Genomic DNA, 19,880 nt, shown 5'->3' with positions numbered 1-19,880 from the left:
ACCCAATCAATCATACAGACAGACACACAGACATACACAATGTCACATGCATTAACCATTCTGCATTACAATGACAAATTGCTGGGTTTCATATGCACACTATCCTTTAAGTGAGAAATTAGTCCAAGCGAAATGCATGGATGTTCACTTCCAAGAACTGCATTGACTTTCTGTCAAATGATGGATATCTCATCATTAGTCTACCTTAATATACTTGAACTCTAACACACACAATGCAGTGAAATACTTGGGAGAGAAATACAGTGCAAATGCAGGCCACATATTCCTCCTAACACAACCGAACAATGGTTAAGCACTTCCCTTTGAGTCGTGGCTCTTTAAACTCATTAGGAAGACTTCTGGTGTAACCGAGCAGGGTTTTGCTCTCCTCTATTCACACCTAAAAGAGAGCAGGCTGGTTCCCACAGGAAAGCCTGGCACTGGGCCTTGCCACCCCACCCCCTCTCCCACTCTCCATCTCTTAGTCCCAGTCCTCAAGGACCCCTCAGAGACTGGCACACATCCAATTACAATCTCCCCATACCTACCCTCCTTTCCAAAACACACACAATCCCCCTACCCTTTCCTAGGCCTACAAGTCCCTTGTGATCGGTCTTGATCCACCCCTCCTGCTTCACCCATTTTCTATCACCATCCCTCCCTGCCTCCCCTCCTACATGTCTGACATACAATAGCACATATAGCAGTGTTCCAGTTACGTTTCCCTGACTATGGTCCACTTTCCTCCACACCCACCCAGACTCCACACCCACCCAGGCTACACACCCACCCAGGCTCCACATCCACCCAGGCTCCACACCCACCCAGGCTCCACACCCACCCAGGCTCCACACCCACCCAGGCTCCACACCACCCAGGCTCCACACCCACCCAGGCTCCACACCCACCCTAGGTGGAGAAAGGAGGATACTGGGGGAGAAATGAGGATACTGGGGGAGAAATGAGGATACTGGGGGAGAAAGGCGAAGAAAAAGGAGGATGCGGGGGAGAAAGGGGAATACTGGGGGAGAAAGGGAAATATTGGGCAAGAAAAGAGGATACTGCGGGAGAAAGGAGGAATACTGGGGGAGGAAAGAAAGGGGATACTGGGGGAGAAAGGGGAATACTGGGGAAGAAAAGGGGATATTGGGGGATACTTGGAGAGAAAGGGGGAGAGAAATGGGGATACCGGGGGAGAGAACTGGGGATACCGGGGGAGAGAAATGGGGATACTGGGGGAGATATTCGGGGAGTGAGAAGGGACCCAAATTGACTGGCCTACTTGCAGGGCCTGGTGGAAGACAGGGTGGAAGACAGGGGAGAGGGATGGGGGGGGTTAACAGAAGGCCTGGGGCCATAGCCTGGAATGAGAGGGTGGCCCGGTGGAGGCAAACCATGGACCCACCCAGATACACTATACACACAGTGCCCCCAAGCTCTTCAACATGGTCATTCAAACAGTGAGCCGCAGACTGCAGTGTAAGATGGATGGATGGATGCATAAATTAACGGAGGTATTTCATCACCGAGTCTGACACCTCATCCCAATATAAGCTCTACTTTCCATGTCTGAGCCCCTCAAATGAAGATAGGGGTGGGGCTGGTCACACCTGTGTGTGTGTGTGTGTGTGTGTGTCAACTAATGCCATAAACATCATTATTCCTGTGCTCTGTATTATGCTAATAATACCCCCTCCCCCTGCCTCTCTTTTGTTTTTGGGCATGCTCCCGTACCCCAAGGGGACCTCTTATACACCATCAGGGCCAATTCTCCCCCTATATGCCTTGAGGGTGTTCTCCTGTGGGAGAGGCTCAGGAGGGGAGGTGGATCCAATCTCCCATACAGCACTGAGCACGTGTGTAATGGCCAGGTCATTAGCACATTCACCCACATACTAGAGTGTGAGTATGTGTGTGTTAGATTAGAACACATTAGTAGATGCTGGTTAAGGACCACATCCCAGCATCAGCTCAGAGGGGTAGGTGTCCTCCGTTTCCTTGGCGATAGTCAGAACAGGAAACAGTGCATTTAAACACCCCACTGAGAGGGAACCAACACATTGCTTCCACAAACACCCATCTTCATTGCCTGACAACTCATACAGTATTGAATTCTCCTGCTCTGTCTATCACAATACATTCATCTTGGGGATGAAACGTTTGTGGGTGTGGCGTTTGGACGGAGCAATGTGAATGGGTAGCCAGGCTACCATCTTCAGTATTCAAAACATAAAGGGGGGTGGACAGGGATTATAATGAACTCTATGCCTCTGCTCTGTACCTCCTATTCTCTCAAAGATGTCCGGTCTGGTCCATAGAGCCATATTTCATCTGCTTCCGTACTCCTATAATTAACCAGTTTGGGCTGTGTTGAGGTAAACAGGATGCATATCTAGACTGTAATTCAATAGAGGGAAGGAGCTGTGAGGAGCAACAGGGACGTAGCTGAGGGAGAGCAGACGGAGGGAGTCAAGACGCCATGGGTTAGGAGTGAGGAGGCCAAGCAGGGTTGAGACTTGACGCCTCCAGAGATGCCCTTGAAGTATGGCCTTATCTCTCTTCTCTTAACCTCTGAGGAGGGCTGGGGGCAAGAAAGATGTCTTGTTGTCGGGCTCTGAAGCAGAGACATGACATTTGTTAAAGACTTTTTCCACATTTTGTTACATTACAGCCTTATTCTAAAATTTATTAAGTAGTTTTTTCCCTCATCAATCTACACACAATACCCCATAATGAGAAAGCTAAAGTAGGTTTTTTATAAATGTTTGCACATTTATTACATATGAAAAACGGAAATATCACATTTACATAAGTATTCAGACCCTTTAATCAGTACTTTGCTGAAGCACCTTTGGCAGCGAAGTCTTCTTGGGTATGACGCTACAAGCTTGGCAAACCTGTATTTGGGGAGTTTCTTCCATTGTTCTCTGCAGATCCTCTGAAGCGCTGTTAGGTTGGATGGAGAGCGTCGCTACACAGCTATTTTCAGATGTTCGATCGGTTTCAAGTCTGGGCTCTGGCTGGGCCACTCAAGAACATTCAGAGACATGTCCTGAAGCCACTCCTGCATTATCTTGGCTGTGTGCTTAGGGTTGTTGTCCTATTGGAAGGTGAACCTTCGCCCCAGTCTGAGGTCCTGAGCGCTCTGGAGCAGGATTTCATCAAGGATCTCTCTGTACTTTTCTCCGTTCATCTTTCCCTCAATCCTGACTAGTCTCCCAGTCCCTGCCGCTGAAAAACATCCCCACAGCATGACGCTGCCACCACCATGCTTCACCGTAGGGATGGTGCCAGGTTTCCTCCAGACTTGACGCTTGACATTTAGGCCGAGCGGCCAGCTCTAGGAAGGGTCTTGGTGGTTCCAAACTTCTTCCATTTAAGAATGATGGTGGCCACTGTGTTTTGGGGGACCTTCAAAGCTGCAGAAATCTTTTGGTACCCTTCCCCAGATTTGTGCCTTGACACAATCCTGTCTTGGAGCCCTACGGACAATTCATTCGACCTCATGGCTCGTTTTTTGCTCTGACATGCACTGTCAACTGTGGGACCTTATATAGACAGGTCTGGGCCTACCAAATCATGTCAAATCAATTGAATTTACCACAGGCGGACTCCAATCAAGTTGTAGTAACATATCAAGGATAATCAATGGAAACAGGATGCACCTGAGCTCAATTTCAAGTATCATAGCAAAGGGTCTAAATAAGGTATTTCTGTTTTTTATTTTTAATACATTTACAAACATTTCTAAAAACCTGTTTTCGCTTTGTCGTTATGGGTTATTGTGTTTAGATTGATGAGGATTCTTTTGTATTTAATGCATTTTAGAATACGGCTGTAACGTAACAGCATTTCGAAAAAGTCAAGGAGTCTGAATACTTTCTGAGTAGGTCTTAAATCACAAAATGGGGAGAGGGAAGGTACAGTGTTGCTCACAACAAGCAGAGAGGAGCAGGGTAGGGTGGTAAGGCTATCTGTTTCCCTGGATCCGTTAGGGGTGTGTGGGTGTAAACTAAACTACTGTATCTCAGGTCGCCTGGAGCGCTTGGCAAGGCAGAGAGCATAAACAGGGTTTGATGGCGAGCCGATAATAGAGTCCACACACTTTCATAAAAGGAACTATGCAGGCGGGAGTCAAGTAAACACACACACACACACACACACACACACATCTGATCCATTTATATAACATACAGTATACTTGCAGAAACAGCATCACATAACCACCCTGACACTGACAGGCATTTACTCTTGACCAGGCAGAGAATAGAGAGCCTATCTCCAGAAACACTACATAACCAGGTGAGGGTCAGTGCAAGTACAAATAGTATGTATGGGTAAGTGAATCTAAGTGGCTAGCTGAACACCAGTGACAGTACCCAGTGTCTAGCTGGACACCAGTGACAGTACCCAGTGTCTAGCCGAACACCAGTGACAGTACCCAGGGTCTAGCCGAACACCAGTGACAGTACCCAGTGTCTAGCTGAACACCAGTGACAGTACCCAGTGTCTAGCCGAACACCAGTGACAGTACCCAGTGTCTAGCTGAACACCAGTGACAGTACCCAGTGTCTAGCCGAACACCAGTGACAGTACCCAGGGTCTAGCTGAACACCAGTGACAGTACCCAGTGTCTAGCTGAACACCAGTGACAGTACCCAGTGTCTAGCTGAACACCAGTGACGGTACCCAGTGTCTAGCTGAACACCAGTGATAGTACCCAGTGTCTAGCTGAACACCAGTGAAAATCATGGGACTAACAAGCCTTTCACTCTCAGAATATGTGTAATAATAATCATCAGCACAGTCATTGATATAGGACATATTTGAGAGAGACAATTAAGAGACACAAGTTAGATAAAAAATGTGCTGAAGAGTACATTCTGTGGTGAAGACAAAACGTCTAGCCTAATCAGCTAGTTGAGGAACGGACAGAATGTGATGACGGAGAGATAAAAAAACAACAGAAAGAGGAGGAGGACAGGAGAGGGGGGGAGAAGTGGGGAAGGAGAGGCTCCCCTCCATCAGTTCACAGCACCAACTCTGTAACATACACGCACACAGGCATGCACACATGGTCTCAGATGGCCCATTCAAACACATTGGGTTCTTTGTGTTGAGGGATTTATGAAGGCGATGAGTGGAGGAGGCAGGAGAATGTCAGCCGTACACAGAGACCAGAGCTCTTCTGTTTAAACCCTAACATCGTGACAGAGGATCTCAGGCCCGCCATGATGACCTCACCCTCTACTTATAGCCTGATCTGGCCATAGTGCTCCACTAACAGGATTACACTAGTGGAAGAATGACCCTGCTGGGCCACTGTACTGCTACTCTCAATGCACTGTGACTGGATTCATTAATTCAGAGCTGCCTCGATCTAATGTCCAAAGAAACAATCACTATTCCACACACACACACACTTTGTCTCTTTATGCCTTTCTGAATTCCAGGGGTACTCCGGGTGATTGAGGAAAACCCCAAATTGCCGTTATCCTCAGTCTAATACCGAAAGCTAAATACAGCTAATATGGCCCGGTGCTGTAATCTGGGGTCCATACTGCACTAGAGAGGGCAGATTGGGGTCTGGGATTTAACCCGCTCTAGGTTGGCATCCTGGGGGCGGGGGGCATGGCCCCACCATAACAGAGAGGTGGCGGACTCAACAGGGCATGTGTTTAGAAACGGTGGCTGAAGTGAGTCAAAATCCCCATGAACATGAACTTCTACTAAGACTGAGAAACACGGTCAATGAGAGTTGGCCAGTGAGAGGGATTTTGACGAGACACAGGTAAGCTGCTTGATATCAGATCGTGGCGAGAGAGCTTCCAGTCAGTAATGACACCATCCTGCGTACTATATACTTAACTAGGCAAGGGGGCAGTCAGTAATGACACCATCCTGCATACTATATACTTAACTAGGCAAGGGGGCAGTCAGTAATGACACCATCCTGCGTACTATATACTTAACTAGGCAAGGGGGCAGTCAGTAATGACACCATCCTGCATACTATATACTTAACTAGGCAAGGGGGCAGTCAGTAATGACACCATCCTGCGTACTATATCCTTAACTAGGCAAGGGGGCAGTCAGTAATGACACCATCCTGCATACTATATACTTAACTAGGCAAGGGGGCAGTCAGTAATGACACCATCCTGCGTACTATATACTTAACTAGGCAAGGGGGCAGTCAGTAATGACACCATCCTGCATACTATATACTTAACTAGGCAAGGGGGCAGTCAGTAATGACACCATCCTGCGTACTATATACTTAACTAGGCAAGGGGGCAGTCAGTAATGACACCATCCTGCATACTATATACTTAACTAGGCATGGGGGCAGTCAGTAATGACACCATCCTGCGTACTATATACTTAACTAGGCAAGGGGGCAGTCAGTAATGACACCATCCTGCGTACTATATACTTAACTAGGCAAGGGAGCAGTCAGTAATGACACCATCCTGCGTACTATATACTTAACTAGGCAAGGGGGCAGTCAGTCTCCACATGCTGTCCATCATGTGTGCTGCACTACAGTAAAACCCAGAGAAGTTATATAACAGACAGTTCTACCCTGGAAATACCAGGCACCTGAAACATAATAGCAGGCACCTGAAATTCTAAACCTTTACTCTTGCTGATGTCATGGCTGCTGTCTCCCAAAGCAAACAGCAACAGTTCACCTGACTAACCCTCCCACCAGAGACGCACCTACACCAAACCTCATAACTGAAAAAGAAACAAACACAGCTCCTCCCCCTGCCACACCACCCAGCCACTACCCTGCTTCACAAACACTCAGCTCCTGACCTTAATCTGGCCTTAATGGCCATGTATTCTCATAATCTCCACCCGGCACAGCCTGAAGAGGACTGGCCACCCCTCAGAGCCTGGTTCCTCTCTAGGTTTCTTGTTAAATTCCTGTCTCTCCAAGGAGTTTTTCCTAGCCACCGTGCTTCTACATCTGCATTGCTTGCTGTTTGGGATTTTAGGCTGGGTTTCTGTATAGCACTTGGTGACAACTGCTGATGTAAAAAGGGCTTTCTGAATACATTTGATTGATTGAATGTTTCAATACAGCCACCCTGGCCCTGTGCTCTGCTTCACTCAGCTCCTGTTTCAATACAGCCACCCTGGCCCTGTGCTCTGCTTCACTCAGCTCCTGTTTCAATACAGCCACCCTGGCCCTGTGCTCTGCTTCACTCAGCTCCTGTTTCAGTAGAGCCACCCTGGCCCTGTGCTCTGCTTCACTCAGCTCCTGTTTCAGTAGAGCCACCCTGGCCCTGTGCTCTGCTTCACTCAGCTCCTGTTTCAGTAGAGCCACCCTGGCCCTATGCTCTGCTTCACTTACACTCAGCTCCTGTTTCAGTAGAGCCACCAAACAACTCAGTGCTTCACTGTACAGTACCTCAGACTTAAACACCCAGCAACCAACATACATTTGATCTGTGATTAATACATCCTGCTGGTCCTTTATCCATCACTGATGGTAGAAACAAAAGCCCTTTATTCATCCAGGCTAACAGCAGTCGGGTCTTTGTACAGTCCAAGGTACCATATATGGTAGCTCGGTCCAAGTGATTGTAGTTACACCAGATTCAGAATGTTGGCTTCACTTGACAAATCTAGAGTGGAACTCTTTTCTGAAGGTTGTGTTTTTGAGTCATTGCTGACATTGCTTTCTGCTCTACTGCCCACTGGACCCGCACATCCTCTCTCTCTCTATCTGACTTAATTTCAGTTTGGCCTAATCTATAGGACGCCAGAGAAGCACGACAGAGCACCAGGAAGGGGAGGGTCAGGCAGCAGCACCCAGACAGGCCCTTCCTTCCCTGGGCTGAGCGTGGAGTGTTGCTGGGCTCTGGCCTGGCTCCCAGACCTCCGTAAGCCCTGAGCACAGTGGCTGGGATTCATCCTCTTAGGCCCAGAAGGGAGGGGATTTGGGACTTTATTTAGTGCCATTTAGAAAAGATTACCCCTTAATTGCGGAGTGGATGTCCGGCGCAGGGCCGCCACAGATGAAAGGGCTTGTTAAAATACCCTCTACAATACGGGGAGAGGGCAGGAGGAGGGACATAGTTTAGAGAAGAGTCCCCATCAAACACACACGGTTTGATGGCTCCAGGGAGGGAGGCCCTGTCCATCTCTGACCAACCTCACCAGCAGGGATCCATACTGGGGCAAACACACCAGACAAACACTCCCTACTACCAGAGTCCAATCCAACTGTTGGACTACAATCAAACTTTCCAACATTTCTTCCCTTATAAGGCAGCAGATGGGACTGTGTTATCCTCCTCCTATTTTTAAAATGGATCCAATGGGGATCCTAGGTCAAACACAGTGGAAGAGTTTAAAGTCACACCAAACATATTTGTTGAAGGACACATGTACGTTAGTGAATTTGCATTTAAAAGTGACCTGTCGTTTCAAATATGGCCACAATGGGACACCTCTCTCAATCTGTCTTTTGTTCTCCTCTGAGAGCATTTAACTCTCCCTTCGTCTGTGACACCCAAGACCTGTTAACCCCATCGGGCTCAGGCACACAAAGACCAGCGAGTCAAGGACAGAGCTGGCAGTTTTTATTAAACTTAACGGTGTCTTGGACTCCCACAGCTGTGAGTGAGTGAGTGAGTGAGTGAGTGAGTGAGTGAGTGAGTGAGAGAATGGCTGAATGACACCCCCCACAATGCCACAAGAACCCAGAGAACACTGGCCTTTGTTATGACAACTGTGTGTTGACTTACAGAGGGGTCTGGCATTGGAGAGAAACAGCCAGAAAGAGAAGGAAAAAGATAGCCTTCTCTTTCTATGGGCCATCTGGCTATATGTTCTATGGGTCTGCTGTCTGGTCCCCTAATAATTAGAGAATGCTGACATCTTTATGGCCACTTGGTCAACCTTGTAGCAACTCTAAAGCACCCAGAATGTCACATGTAACAGCAACAGTTGCTTGAGATAATGTCACATCATGCATCAACTTCACCACAAGACAAATATGCCACAATCAGTGAAGTTTCCCCTGACCACCCATCCCTGTAAGAGTCATGATTAAGATTGGGGTTGAGGAAATCTCCATTTCAGTTTTGGGCTAATTGGGTAACATTTGCAAATTGTTTGTTGTCTGAGAGGGATATGCTGTAAATTAAGATGACTTGATGCATTTTGAAAGTGAGACATGAGAAAGTGAGAAGATTATATTAAATAGTGCTTTGACGTCATACAACCAAGTCAAACACCTGCGAGTCCAAATGTGTACTTTACATTTTCAAACCATAAAACTCATGTCATATCCAATGTCAACGCTTATGATCACTATGTTTGATGTTCTGTTACAAAATGACATGGCGTCATACCCTGGATTGGTCTGAACAGAATGAGCCTGTTTGTTCATTGTGCAGAAAATGTATCGAGGCACACGCACCTGAATGCACTCATGACTATTTTCTATGTGCACCAAAATGACGATCTGTTTCTCTGAATTGCCTTGTGAAAGTCTAACACTGTAAGATCGTATTTTATAACTTAGCTAATCATGTTGGCAACAGAAGAAGCTTTTAAATCTTTCCCACCTGACCCAGATTGCGATTTCTAATGGACCGTTCTTGGATTCCATAAACAACAACAATAATTGTGTCATGGCGGGGATGCAGGGTTGTGTTCCAAATTAAACAACTACAAGAGTGCTTGCTCTAGTTCCTCAACGGCACAGCTAGGAGCTCAAAAAAGTACCTTATAGTTGACTCTTCTTTACATCATAAAAGTGAATTGAAATTGCTTAGGAGTTGTGCACACTTTGGAGGTTTGTGTCCACTTGGAGACACCAGCTAGTCCTCTCACTCAAAGCCTTGTAGTGTTTTTGTCCTGTTGCACCTACCCCGAAGAATAGTCTTATCATGTTACTGAATATCTCCAGAGTATTTTCAGATTTCGATATCAAAAAATGAAATGTACAATGCACATAAAATCAATAGTGTAATGTGTGGATTCAGTCTTGTAATATCCAAACTGTTCCCTTTCAATGGCTACCATTGTTGTGCATATGCTTTTTATATTTCTTAGAAACATTTCTAACCATATAGGCCAATTCCCACGAGCGTAAATGGTTCATGTAAGAGGTGAAAGTCCACAGTCTTCACATCACAGGGTGGTGAGTACCTTTATTACTTTATAGAACTAAAGGATGTACTAAACCTCCTCTTATAAACCTACACTTTGGTACGATCTGATCATTGAAGATGAAGGAGATGACGGAAAGGAGACGTGGAGAGGAATCCACTTTAAACTATTGAGAAACACCCCAAAACACCTCACAGGGGCTGGGAGCCAAGTGACCCAAGATGTAGGTCTCACTGGACAACAGATGGACACTAATCCAGCGTAGCCGTAGCAGCTAGCTCAGACTGCCACCCACTTCCCCTCGCTATGGGCTATCAATGGGTAGCTAGCAACAGTCACCAAGCAGTAAGCACCCTCTACCCCTGTGAGGTGGGTGTAAGATTAGGGAGGGAACGTTAGCTTGCCACCAGTCCACTCACTCACAAACAAGAGTCAAAAGCAAAGCCAAACAGAGAGATCGCAACCTTACGTTACAGCTATGAGTCCTATGGAATATAAAGAGATTGAATGACAATATACCAGCAGTATGAATCTAAAGCCTGAGCAATATGGGAGCAGTAATTCAAGGCGACTAGCAATTAGGAGGGCAGTATGATTCCTTGAACACTTTCTACTAGACAACGTGAAAACAACATGTGGGGGAAAACATGTAAGTATTAAGTGGATGGACCTATAGAAAAACAGAAAATATCCTCAAAATATACTATATCAAATCCATCCATAGTTATAGCCTCATGGATGGTCTCTCATGTTCCATTATATGCCATTCTGCAGCAGCAGGTAGCTGCTGTAAAGCCATAGTCTGCAGAACAGCAGACTCAGTCACACTTATTCACAGGCACACTGCCTCCCAAGTGGTGTTGACTAGTGTGTGTGTCCTCTTCTTCAGGTCTGTCGTTGACTGCCCCCGGGGTTAGACCTACTGTATACCATTGCAGCTGGACTTTGCTCACTGCCAAAGATGACTTCTGACCTGCTTGTTCCACCCAGATTGGAACAAGAGTAAAAAAAAAACAGTCATTTTAAACACGCAACAAATATGAATTACATACACACAGGCTGAGTGTGTGTATCATCTGGACAGGGTTTAGTGTTGGACAGACAGTACGGTGTAAATCTTCCAGGTCTTTTATTCCGACCTGTCTAAGTCCTCAAAGAGGACCGCCAAAGAGAAAGGAAAACCAAACATGGTATTCAGCAGGGTAAATAGTAACCAGGTACAACCATCTCCAGAGACAATGGTCATTCAACATGACATTTACCTGACTAGACAGTAGTCCAACAGTCTTAAATACCCCTAGAGACAAAGGACAGCCAACATTCTGTTTGTAGAGGTCAGCTAGACTGTTTGCAGTTGCTAAAGAAAACTAATAGCAGTAAACCAGAATTGCTCCTAATAGCACTGCCCTAACTCAACACACAGTGGCAGGCAAAATTAAATGAGCTATTTGAATTCAGACAACCCATTGTGACTGAAGACCTATAATGGCATGAGTGCACCTTACTTCAAGAGGCCATCTGAGCTAAGAGTTTGATTTAACAGAACAACTTGTCTCTTCTGTAACAGATAATTATATTCAGGCATCCTGTATAACAGGAAATATGAAGACATTTTGAATGATTATTATATTTCCCACAGAGATAGATAAGGTGTATTTTTAGACAGGCCTCTCTTGTCTCTGACCATGTTAACCAGGTAGCCAGCTGCTATCCCACAGTGAACTAGAGGAAGTCAGAGTTGAAAGGGATCTGTTTTTCCCCCGTCCTCTTTCCTGATAACAGAGCTTCCTGCCTCCACACACCACCGCAGAGAGAGAGGAGGGCTGGGAGAGAAAGCGTAGGGCGGACGGGGGAGGAGGAAGATGGGGAGGGGAAATGTTTTTCCTTTTAGAGTCACCTTTTACAATGAACCTTGACCAATGACCTACGGCCAACGTTTAACTCTAAAGGCACAATACCAGACAACACAACAATCCCCGGATATCACTGCCCTCTGGTTATTATTGTGGTTAATGGCTACACAGATGGGATATTTCTTATATTAAACATTTTTACACTTATCCAGAGTGACTTACAATTCATGGATTTATCTTAAGATAGCTAGGTGAGACAACAACAAATTGCAATCGTATCATGTCCAGTTTCCCTCAGCAAAGTATTTATCAGCAAAGTCAGTGCTAGTGGAAAAAGAGAAGTAAGGAGGGGGGGATCGAGCTGGGCTCTTCAAAGAGGTAGGGTTTCAGACGTTTTCCAAAGATGGTAGAGACTCTGCTGTCCTGACTTTAGGGGGAAGCTTGTTCCATCAGGACTGAGAGGAGCTTTGACTGGGCTGAGTGGGAGCTGACCTCTCGTATGGGTGGGAGGGCCAAGAGACCGGAGGTGGTGGAACAGAGTGCTCGGATTGGGGGTTTGTAGGGTAGGGTTTGAGTACAGCCTGAAGGTAAGGAGGTGCAGTTCCTCTTGCTGCTCCGTAGGTAAGCACCATGGTCTGGAAGATGATGTGAGCTTCGACTGGAAGACAGTGGAGTGTGCAGAGGAGCAGGGTGACATGGGAGAATTTAGGAAGGTTGAACATCCGGTGGACTGCGGCTTTCTAGATAAGGTGCAGGGGTTTGATGGCACAAGCGGGGAGCCCAGCCAACAGAGAGTTGTGGTACTCTAGACGGGAGATGACAAGTGCCTGGATCAGGATCTGCGCTGCTTCCTGTGAGGAAAGGTCGTAATCTACAGACGTTGTAGAGCATGAACCTGCAGGAGCGAGTCACTGCTTTGATGTTCGCAGAGAATGACAGGGTGTTGTCCAAGGTCACACCAAGGATCTTTGCACTCTGGGATTTCTAATACTAAAAAGTAGTGTTGGACAGAAGGCTAGTATCAGCCAGGACCTGACCATACATCTAACACTGGCAGTAATGAAACCATTGTTTCATCTACCAAGCGGAGAGGAAGAAACACATTTATCATGGCAATGATGTCATCTCCTCAGCTAGGCTACATCGAGGGTAGTCACTAAAATGGCTAAATATAAATTCGATTTCGACACCATTCGGATCCAGGCATGACTCAATGCAAATGGGGCGGCAGGTAGCCTAGTGGTTAGAGCGTTGGGCCAGTAACCGAAAGGTTGATCAAATCCCCGAGGTGACTAGGTAAAAATCTGTTGTTCTGCCCCTGAACAAGGCAGTTAACCCACTTTTCCTAGGACGCCATTGTAAATAAGAATTTGTTCTTAACTGACTTGACTACTTAAATAAAAGGTTAAAAAATATAGCAATATCTACAATAGGCCCATAAATGGCAGCCAGACAAACAATGAACTGATTTCCAAATAGACAACGTTTGATTGATCATCAAACCAGAATCAATCAAACAAACATTGGACATTTGTTCATCAGTGACAAAGTCAACGAGTCATTAACTTCATAAATCAGACAAAAATGCAATGATTCAGACTGATTTTTGAAACAATTGTTGGCTTGGAAAATAATCAAAAAAGCAGAAGAAAAACAAAAGCACTCCATCTGTATCTAGGAGCAACCAGTTTATCCTATTCTCTCTCTTTTACTGCCATGGTTACCATTCTTGCTTGCTTCCAGTCTGTTTCCTCTATTCAGAGGTTCCATGTTGTTATTCTGAGATTCTGGCCAGGGGAATGCATGGGAACGCAGAAGAGAGGCTGCTGAGAGCCCCAAGAAAACCTCTCTGAAATCCAGCCACTATGCACAGAGGAAGAAGGGGAGAGGGGGAAAGAAAGCGAGACATGCAATAGGGAAGGAAAGAAAAAGGGAGAGAAGACCGAGGAGAGGGGGGATAGAGAGAAACAATGAGCTAATTTACTTCAGATTTTACTGCGTCATATCTGTTCGGCCAAGGGTACCTCTCTCCCTCTGCCTCCCTCCTCCATCTCTCTTTCCGTCTCATTCCTCAACCCACTCACATACTCACACACCCAAGGGAGCTGTGCACATGTTAAGCGAGACAAGGAGGAGTGAAGCATCATGGGGTACCCGGCCCACTGTGCACTAATGATTGGTCTATTCTAGTCATGTGGGAAGAAAGAGGGATGTAAAGATCTCAGAGTCGTCACTAGCTTCTATACCCACAAAGTCATAAACCCCAACCATTTCCAGAATGTATCTTCTTACAACTGTATTTCTAAACCTTAAAATAAGTATCAAAATGTATGTAATCATTACTGTAAGTCGTGATAAATTACTAAAATGTAAATCAAATGTAACCCTAACCTTAAACCAAAAAGATCATGTTTGTAGACAATTTGGACTTTGTGGCTGTGGAATCGGACTTTGTGGCTGTGTTAACTAGTGGAACCCCTCAGAAATGGGTTCCACATAGCAGGAAGCAACTCATCCAGGCCATGAAGTGACGCTCTGGGCAGAAATCTCCTCACAGCTAAAGAGGGCATCCCCTTTTTCTACCAAACTGCCCTGGGACACGTGAGCTGTTCAGCTGCTGCAGCGGTTCACTCTGACTCGCTCTCTCTCTCTCCTAATCAAAATCACAAGGCTGCTGAAACCTCTGCCAGGAAAGGGAAGAGAGATCTAGGACTGCCATGTGAAATTTAAGTGGGAAAGAGGTTTTCACAGTTTGGAAACACAGGACAGTCCTTTATCCTGTCTCCCTGCCCTGACTAACAGTCAGCATTCCTTCCATTCCTGAATGGTCAGAACTTCTTTAGTTTCCTCCATTAATAAGTTACTCATCCTTCCTCTTTTTCAGGCGGGAACTTTCAAAATTCAAAAACCACATGCCCGCCCCTTTCAAATCGTACTGGAAATACCAGATCATTCAGGTCCTCTGGTTTGGGAGACTGCTTTAGTACTGAGTACTGTCTTAATGAGCATTTGAAAGCTTTCATGTGTGTGTAAATTAGAAATGAAACCATATCAACCAAAAGCAATGTCCACTTTTTAATTAGTTACACATAAATAATAATAATTTATTACATTTCTACAGCGCTTTTCATAAACTATCAAAACGCTTTAATAAGCAGGGTGTCAGTGGATAACTATTACTCAAATACATTTGTGATGATAGAACTTTCAGCATTGGTCAGATAACTCATCTTCACCTTCATCTTCATCAGAGTACTATTTCAGTGTTGCAATGTATTAGAGTTCACATTTCAAATCCCACAGAAAATGACTATACACAGCAAACACTGTATGGGCATGCAAATATTACTAAGCATGGAGCTAGAGAGAAGAGGCAGTACGGCAAGAATATCAATGCACCCACAGACGCCAGGGGAATCACTGATAGAGCATGAGGCAAGGTTACAAATACATCATCTCCTCACCCCCTTACAGTTGACCTTGTAGGGTGAGGAGCACTTGTCAGAATAGAATGTAAAAAACAATAATGGCATTTCAGGACATATCATAGGCTAGGCCTACAGCTGCCAATAATAAATAAGCACAGGGCCTATAGATTTTATGTTTGCATGAATGATATGTTATTTTATAGCACTGTACATTTAATGCAGTAAATGGACACCAGTAAAAGACTATAGGTATAGGTAAGAAAATAGGTATATGCCTACCTCTTTGAGCATGTCCAGTTCCTGGCGCACGGTCTCGTATTCGATCTCCAGGTCGTCATACTGCTGTTTCAGCTGCTGCTTCTCCTCCAGCACCGCCAGCCCGTACTCTGCCGCCTGGATCTTCTCATGGGTAGTCTCACTCAGCTCCCGGGAAAGGCGCTCGATCTCGGCTCGTAGCCACTCCGGTCCGGCCTCTAGCACCCGCATCGCGTCGGAATAGCGCTGGTCCTCCACGGACATACTATGGACGATGGTGATCGATCAACCGCGGCCGATGCGCCAGCGACGTACAATGTGGGGACGGGACGGCTTGAAGCGGTTCCAACCTTGAAGGATCACAGAGAACCCTTTCGTTGGAATAGATTATTCGATTATTCTGTATTTGAACTGCATGATTGATACTCTTGTGTTTCTCGTTGCCGCTTTGGGAATTACGTTTTCGGTCAAGTAGCTTTAGTTTCTTTGCTTTCTTCCGGAAGGAGAGGCTTGTCCATTATCCCCTACAACTGCTCCATGATTGCTGTTCCTTTGCCCTTCGCCTCTCCCCGGCTGCTGAGCGATTGGGGAAGAAGCGGTCGGTCGCTGTCAGATCACTCAGCTGAGAGTACGAGATAAGAATGGTGGTTGATGGGAAATGTAGTACCACAGACAAATCACTCACGAGGGTAAACTTCCTGTGAAATTGGTGGCTTTTCACAAACAGGCTATAATGTGCTGGCCTTTGCTGTATAAACAGAACTTTTCACCTCATAAATGTTTTATATGGAATAATGGGTAGAAATTACATAGAAACAAGATGTTATTTTACCGTAATTGGTTCTCGAAAAACATTGTCCTTGTCAGCCAATTAGTTAGTAGTCGTGGGAATCTATTTAAGCAGAGATTTATGGAAAGATACAAGGAATATGGAATATGGAATATGACACTGTTATAAAAGCTATACCTAGTGGGATAAAATCTTCAGAATAATGCATATTTTGGAACATCTAATCTAAGCAATATCCAAGTGAATGGCATAGGTTTACTAGATAAGAAATTCAACAATAGTTTAATAGGGGATATATTTTTTTTGTTGGATTTCAATCGTTTGATTTAAACTGACGCCATGCTTGGCTCACTCCACACAAATTTATGGTGACCAATAAAGAAAAGGAGATCTTCTTTAAGATTATCAATAGATTCTACCCGTGTAATATAGACTGACCACACCGCTCGCATCGTGGGCACAAACGTTGCAAAATAAATTTAGGAATCTATGTTATTCAATTATTGCACCCACACTGCTCGCATGCGTCAACGAGCATCTTCGTTGCCAAGGGCTCAAATAAAAGTAATTCCTTTTTCTGACGCAGATCGCGCTGCAAGTCCTGCTTCTCCCAGGACTTGCCATCTCCTCATTGGTTATATCCACATGGGTGATTGGAAGATGAATTGTGTTGCCGGTTGTCGTAGTAATACTAAGAAAGTTTAGATGCCAATCACCATATAAGTTCAAAGATGAAAAAAGGAGGAGAGATGACTAGAGAGATGACTAGAAATTATTCTGTTGACCGTTTTGTGTGTGGATTAATTGTCAGAGTAGAGGACCTTGTGCATTTCAGGTAAAATAACAACCTAATGTTTATATCCCTGGACAAATTAGCTAGCAACAGCAAGCTAGCTAAATAGGACAAATTAGCTAGCAAGTGCGGGCTAACTAGCTAAATTGGCATAAATGTTTAATGCTTTTCAACCTGTCCCCAAATTAATGTAATTGGTTCAGAGTTTGTTTTGATATTTTAAGCTGCATGTCGTGATCACGTTTGGTGTAGAGGAACAAAATACATGTATGCACGATGTCGCAGCCGGTTTGGGTTCCGTGTTATAGCTTGATTTCTAAATATATACCTGATGTTACTAGTGAATGCAGTTTTTGTGAACTAGAAACTGAATCTATTGAACACTTATTTTGTATTTGTTTAAATAGTGATGTGTTCTGGACTGATGTGAATCTATATATTGGCAACAAAATGCATACAACCATAGAAATATCTAAGTTTGACATTATTGGACTACACCGATTCCACAATTAAAGTCAGTATGTCATAAATCTATTTTATTAGGAAAACATTTCACACAAAAAAAATCACAATTTATGAAGAAAAAGCTGCTTATTAAAAAAATCTGATTTAGAAAACTATTTAGAATCATTAAAACGTATGCAAAAAAAAAGTTTCAAACGTGTATCTGTTACATGTCTATATTTGATATGGATGTATTATTATTTTTAAATCTGACTTATTTATTTGTGTAATCCCTCTGGCTATTGTTTTGTGTTTTGCATTTTACTGTTGAATTAAATTAAATTTAAAAAAATTGATGGCGGAAAGAAACGTACAGTTGAAGTCTGAAGTTTACATACACCTTAGCCAAATACATTTAAAACTCAGTTTCACAATTCCTACATTTAATCCTAGTGAAAATTCCTTGTCTTAGGTCAGTTAGGAGCACCACTTTATTTAAAGAATGTGAAATGTCAGAATAATAGTAGAGTGATTAATTTCAGCTTTTATTTCTTTCATCACATTCCCAGTGGGTCAGAAGTTCACATACACTGAATTAGTATTTGGTAGCATTGCCTTTAAATTGTTTAACTGCAAATGTTTTGGGTAGCCTTCCACAATAAGTTGGGTAAATTTTGGCCCATTCTTCCTGACAAAGCTGGTGTAACTGAGTCAGGTCTGTTGGCCTCCTTGATCACACACACACACACACACACACACACACACACACACACACACACACACACACACACACACACACACACACACACACACACACACACACACACACACACACACTTTTTCAGTTCTGCCCACAGGTTTTCTATAGGGTTGAGGTCAGGGCTTTGTGATGGCCACTCTAATACCTTGACTTTGCTGTCCTTAAGCCATTTTGCCACAACTTTGGAAGTATGCTTGGGGTCATTGTCCACTTGGAAGACCCATTTGCGACCAAGCTTTAACTTCCTGACTAATGTCTTGAGATGTTGCTTCAATATATCCATAATTTTCTTACTTTATGATGCCATCTATTTTGTGAAGTGCACCAGTCCCTCCTGCAGCAAAGCACCCCCACAACATGATGCTGCCACCCCCGTGCTTCACGGTTGGGATGGTGTTCTTCGGCTTGCAAGCCTCCCCCTTTTTCCTCCAAACATAACGATGGTCATTAAAGGCCAAACAGTTATATTTTTGTTTCATCAGACCAGAGGACATTTCTCCAAAAAGTACAATCTTTGTCCCCACGTGCAGTTGCAAACCGTAGTCTGGCTTTTTTTATGACGGTTTTGGAGCAGTGGCTTCTTCCTTGCTGAGCGGCCTTTCAGGTTATGTCGATATAGGACTCGTTTAACTGTGGATATAGATACTTTTGTACCTGTTTCCTCCAGAATCTTCACAAGGTCCTTTGCTGTTGTTCTGGGATTGATTTGCACTTTTCTCACCAAAGTACGTTCATCTCTAGGAGACAGAACATGTCTCCTTCCTGAGCGGTATGAAGGCTGCGTGGTCTCATGGTGTTTGTACTTGCGTACTATTGTTTGTACAGATGAACGTGGTACCTTCAGGCATTTGGATATGGCTCCCAATGATGAACCAGACTTGTGGAGGTCTTGGCTGATTTCTTTTGATTTTCTCATGATGTCCAGCAAAGAGGCACTGAGTATGAAGGTAGGCCTTGAAATACATCCACAGGTACACCTCAAATTGACTCAAATGATGTCAATTAGCCTATCAGAAGCTTCTAAAGCCATGACATTTTCTGGAATTTTCCAAGCTGTTTAAAGGCACAGTCAACTTAGTGTTTGTAAACTTCTGACCCACTGGAATTGTGATACAGTGAATTATAAATGACATATTCTGTCTGTAAACAATTGTTGGAAAAATTACTTGTGTCATGCACGAAGTAGATGTCCTAACCGACTTGCCAAAACTATAGTTTGTTAACAAGAAATTTGTGGAGTGGTTGAAAAACGAGTTTTAATGACTCCAACCTAAGGGTATGTAAACTTCCGAATTCAACTGTATGTTCTGTTCGAAACTGATGGTGGGACATGTGAAGATGAGAGTACAGAGAGTGAGAATGAGTGGCCTACAATCGTGAAAAAGAAAGGAAACAAAAGAAGTAAAGTTCTGATGGAAACTAA

The 19,880-nt window shown here is 44.5% G+C and overlaps 1 protein-coding gene across 1 annotated transcript in view; it reads right to left on the bottom strand.

Annotated features, from left to right (window-relative positions):
- LOC139368801 (protein bicaudal D homolog 2-like) overlaps positions 1-16,236 on the bottom strand; it is a 79,822-nt gene extending 63,586 nt beyond the window's left edge. The window contains exon 1 of the mRNA XM_071108164.1: positions 15,695-16,236. Within this exon, the coding sequence (XP_070964265.1) occupies positions 15,695-15,934 (240 nt within the window). The 5' untranslated portion in view covers positions 15,935-16,236. The remainder of the gene's footprint in view (positions 1-15,694) is intronic.
- Positions 16,237-19,880: the final 3,644 nt, after the last annotated feature.

The sequence above is a fragment of the Oncorhynchus clarkii genome, chromosome 16 (assembly GCF_045791955.1).
Source record: "Oncorhynchus clarkii lewisi isolate Uvic-CL-2024 chromosome 16, UVic_Ocla_1.0, whole genome shotgun sequence".
NCBI classification, from domain to species: domain Eukaryota; kingdom Metazoa; phylum Chordata; class Actinopteri; order Salmoniformes; family Salmonidae; genus Oncorhynchus; species Oncorhynchus clarkii.
Note: the sequence above shows the minus strand (reverse complement) of the source record. Positions and strands in the feature narration are given on the sequence as shown.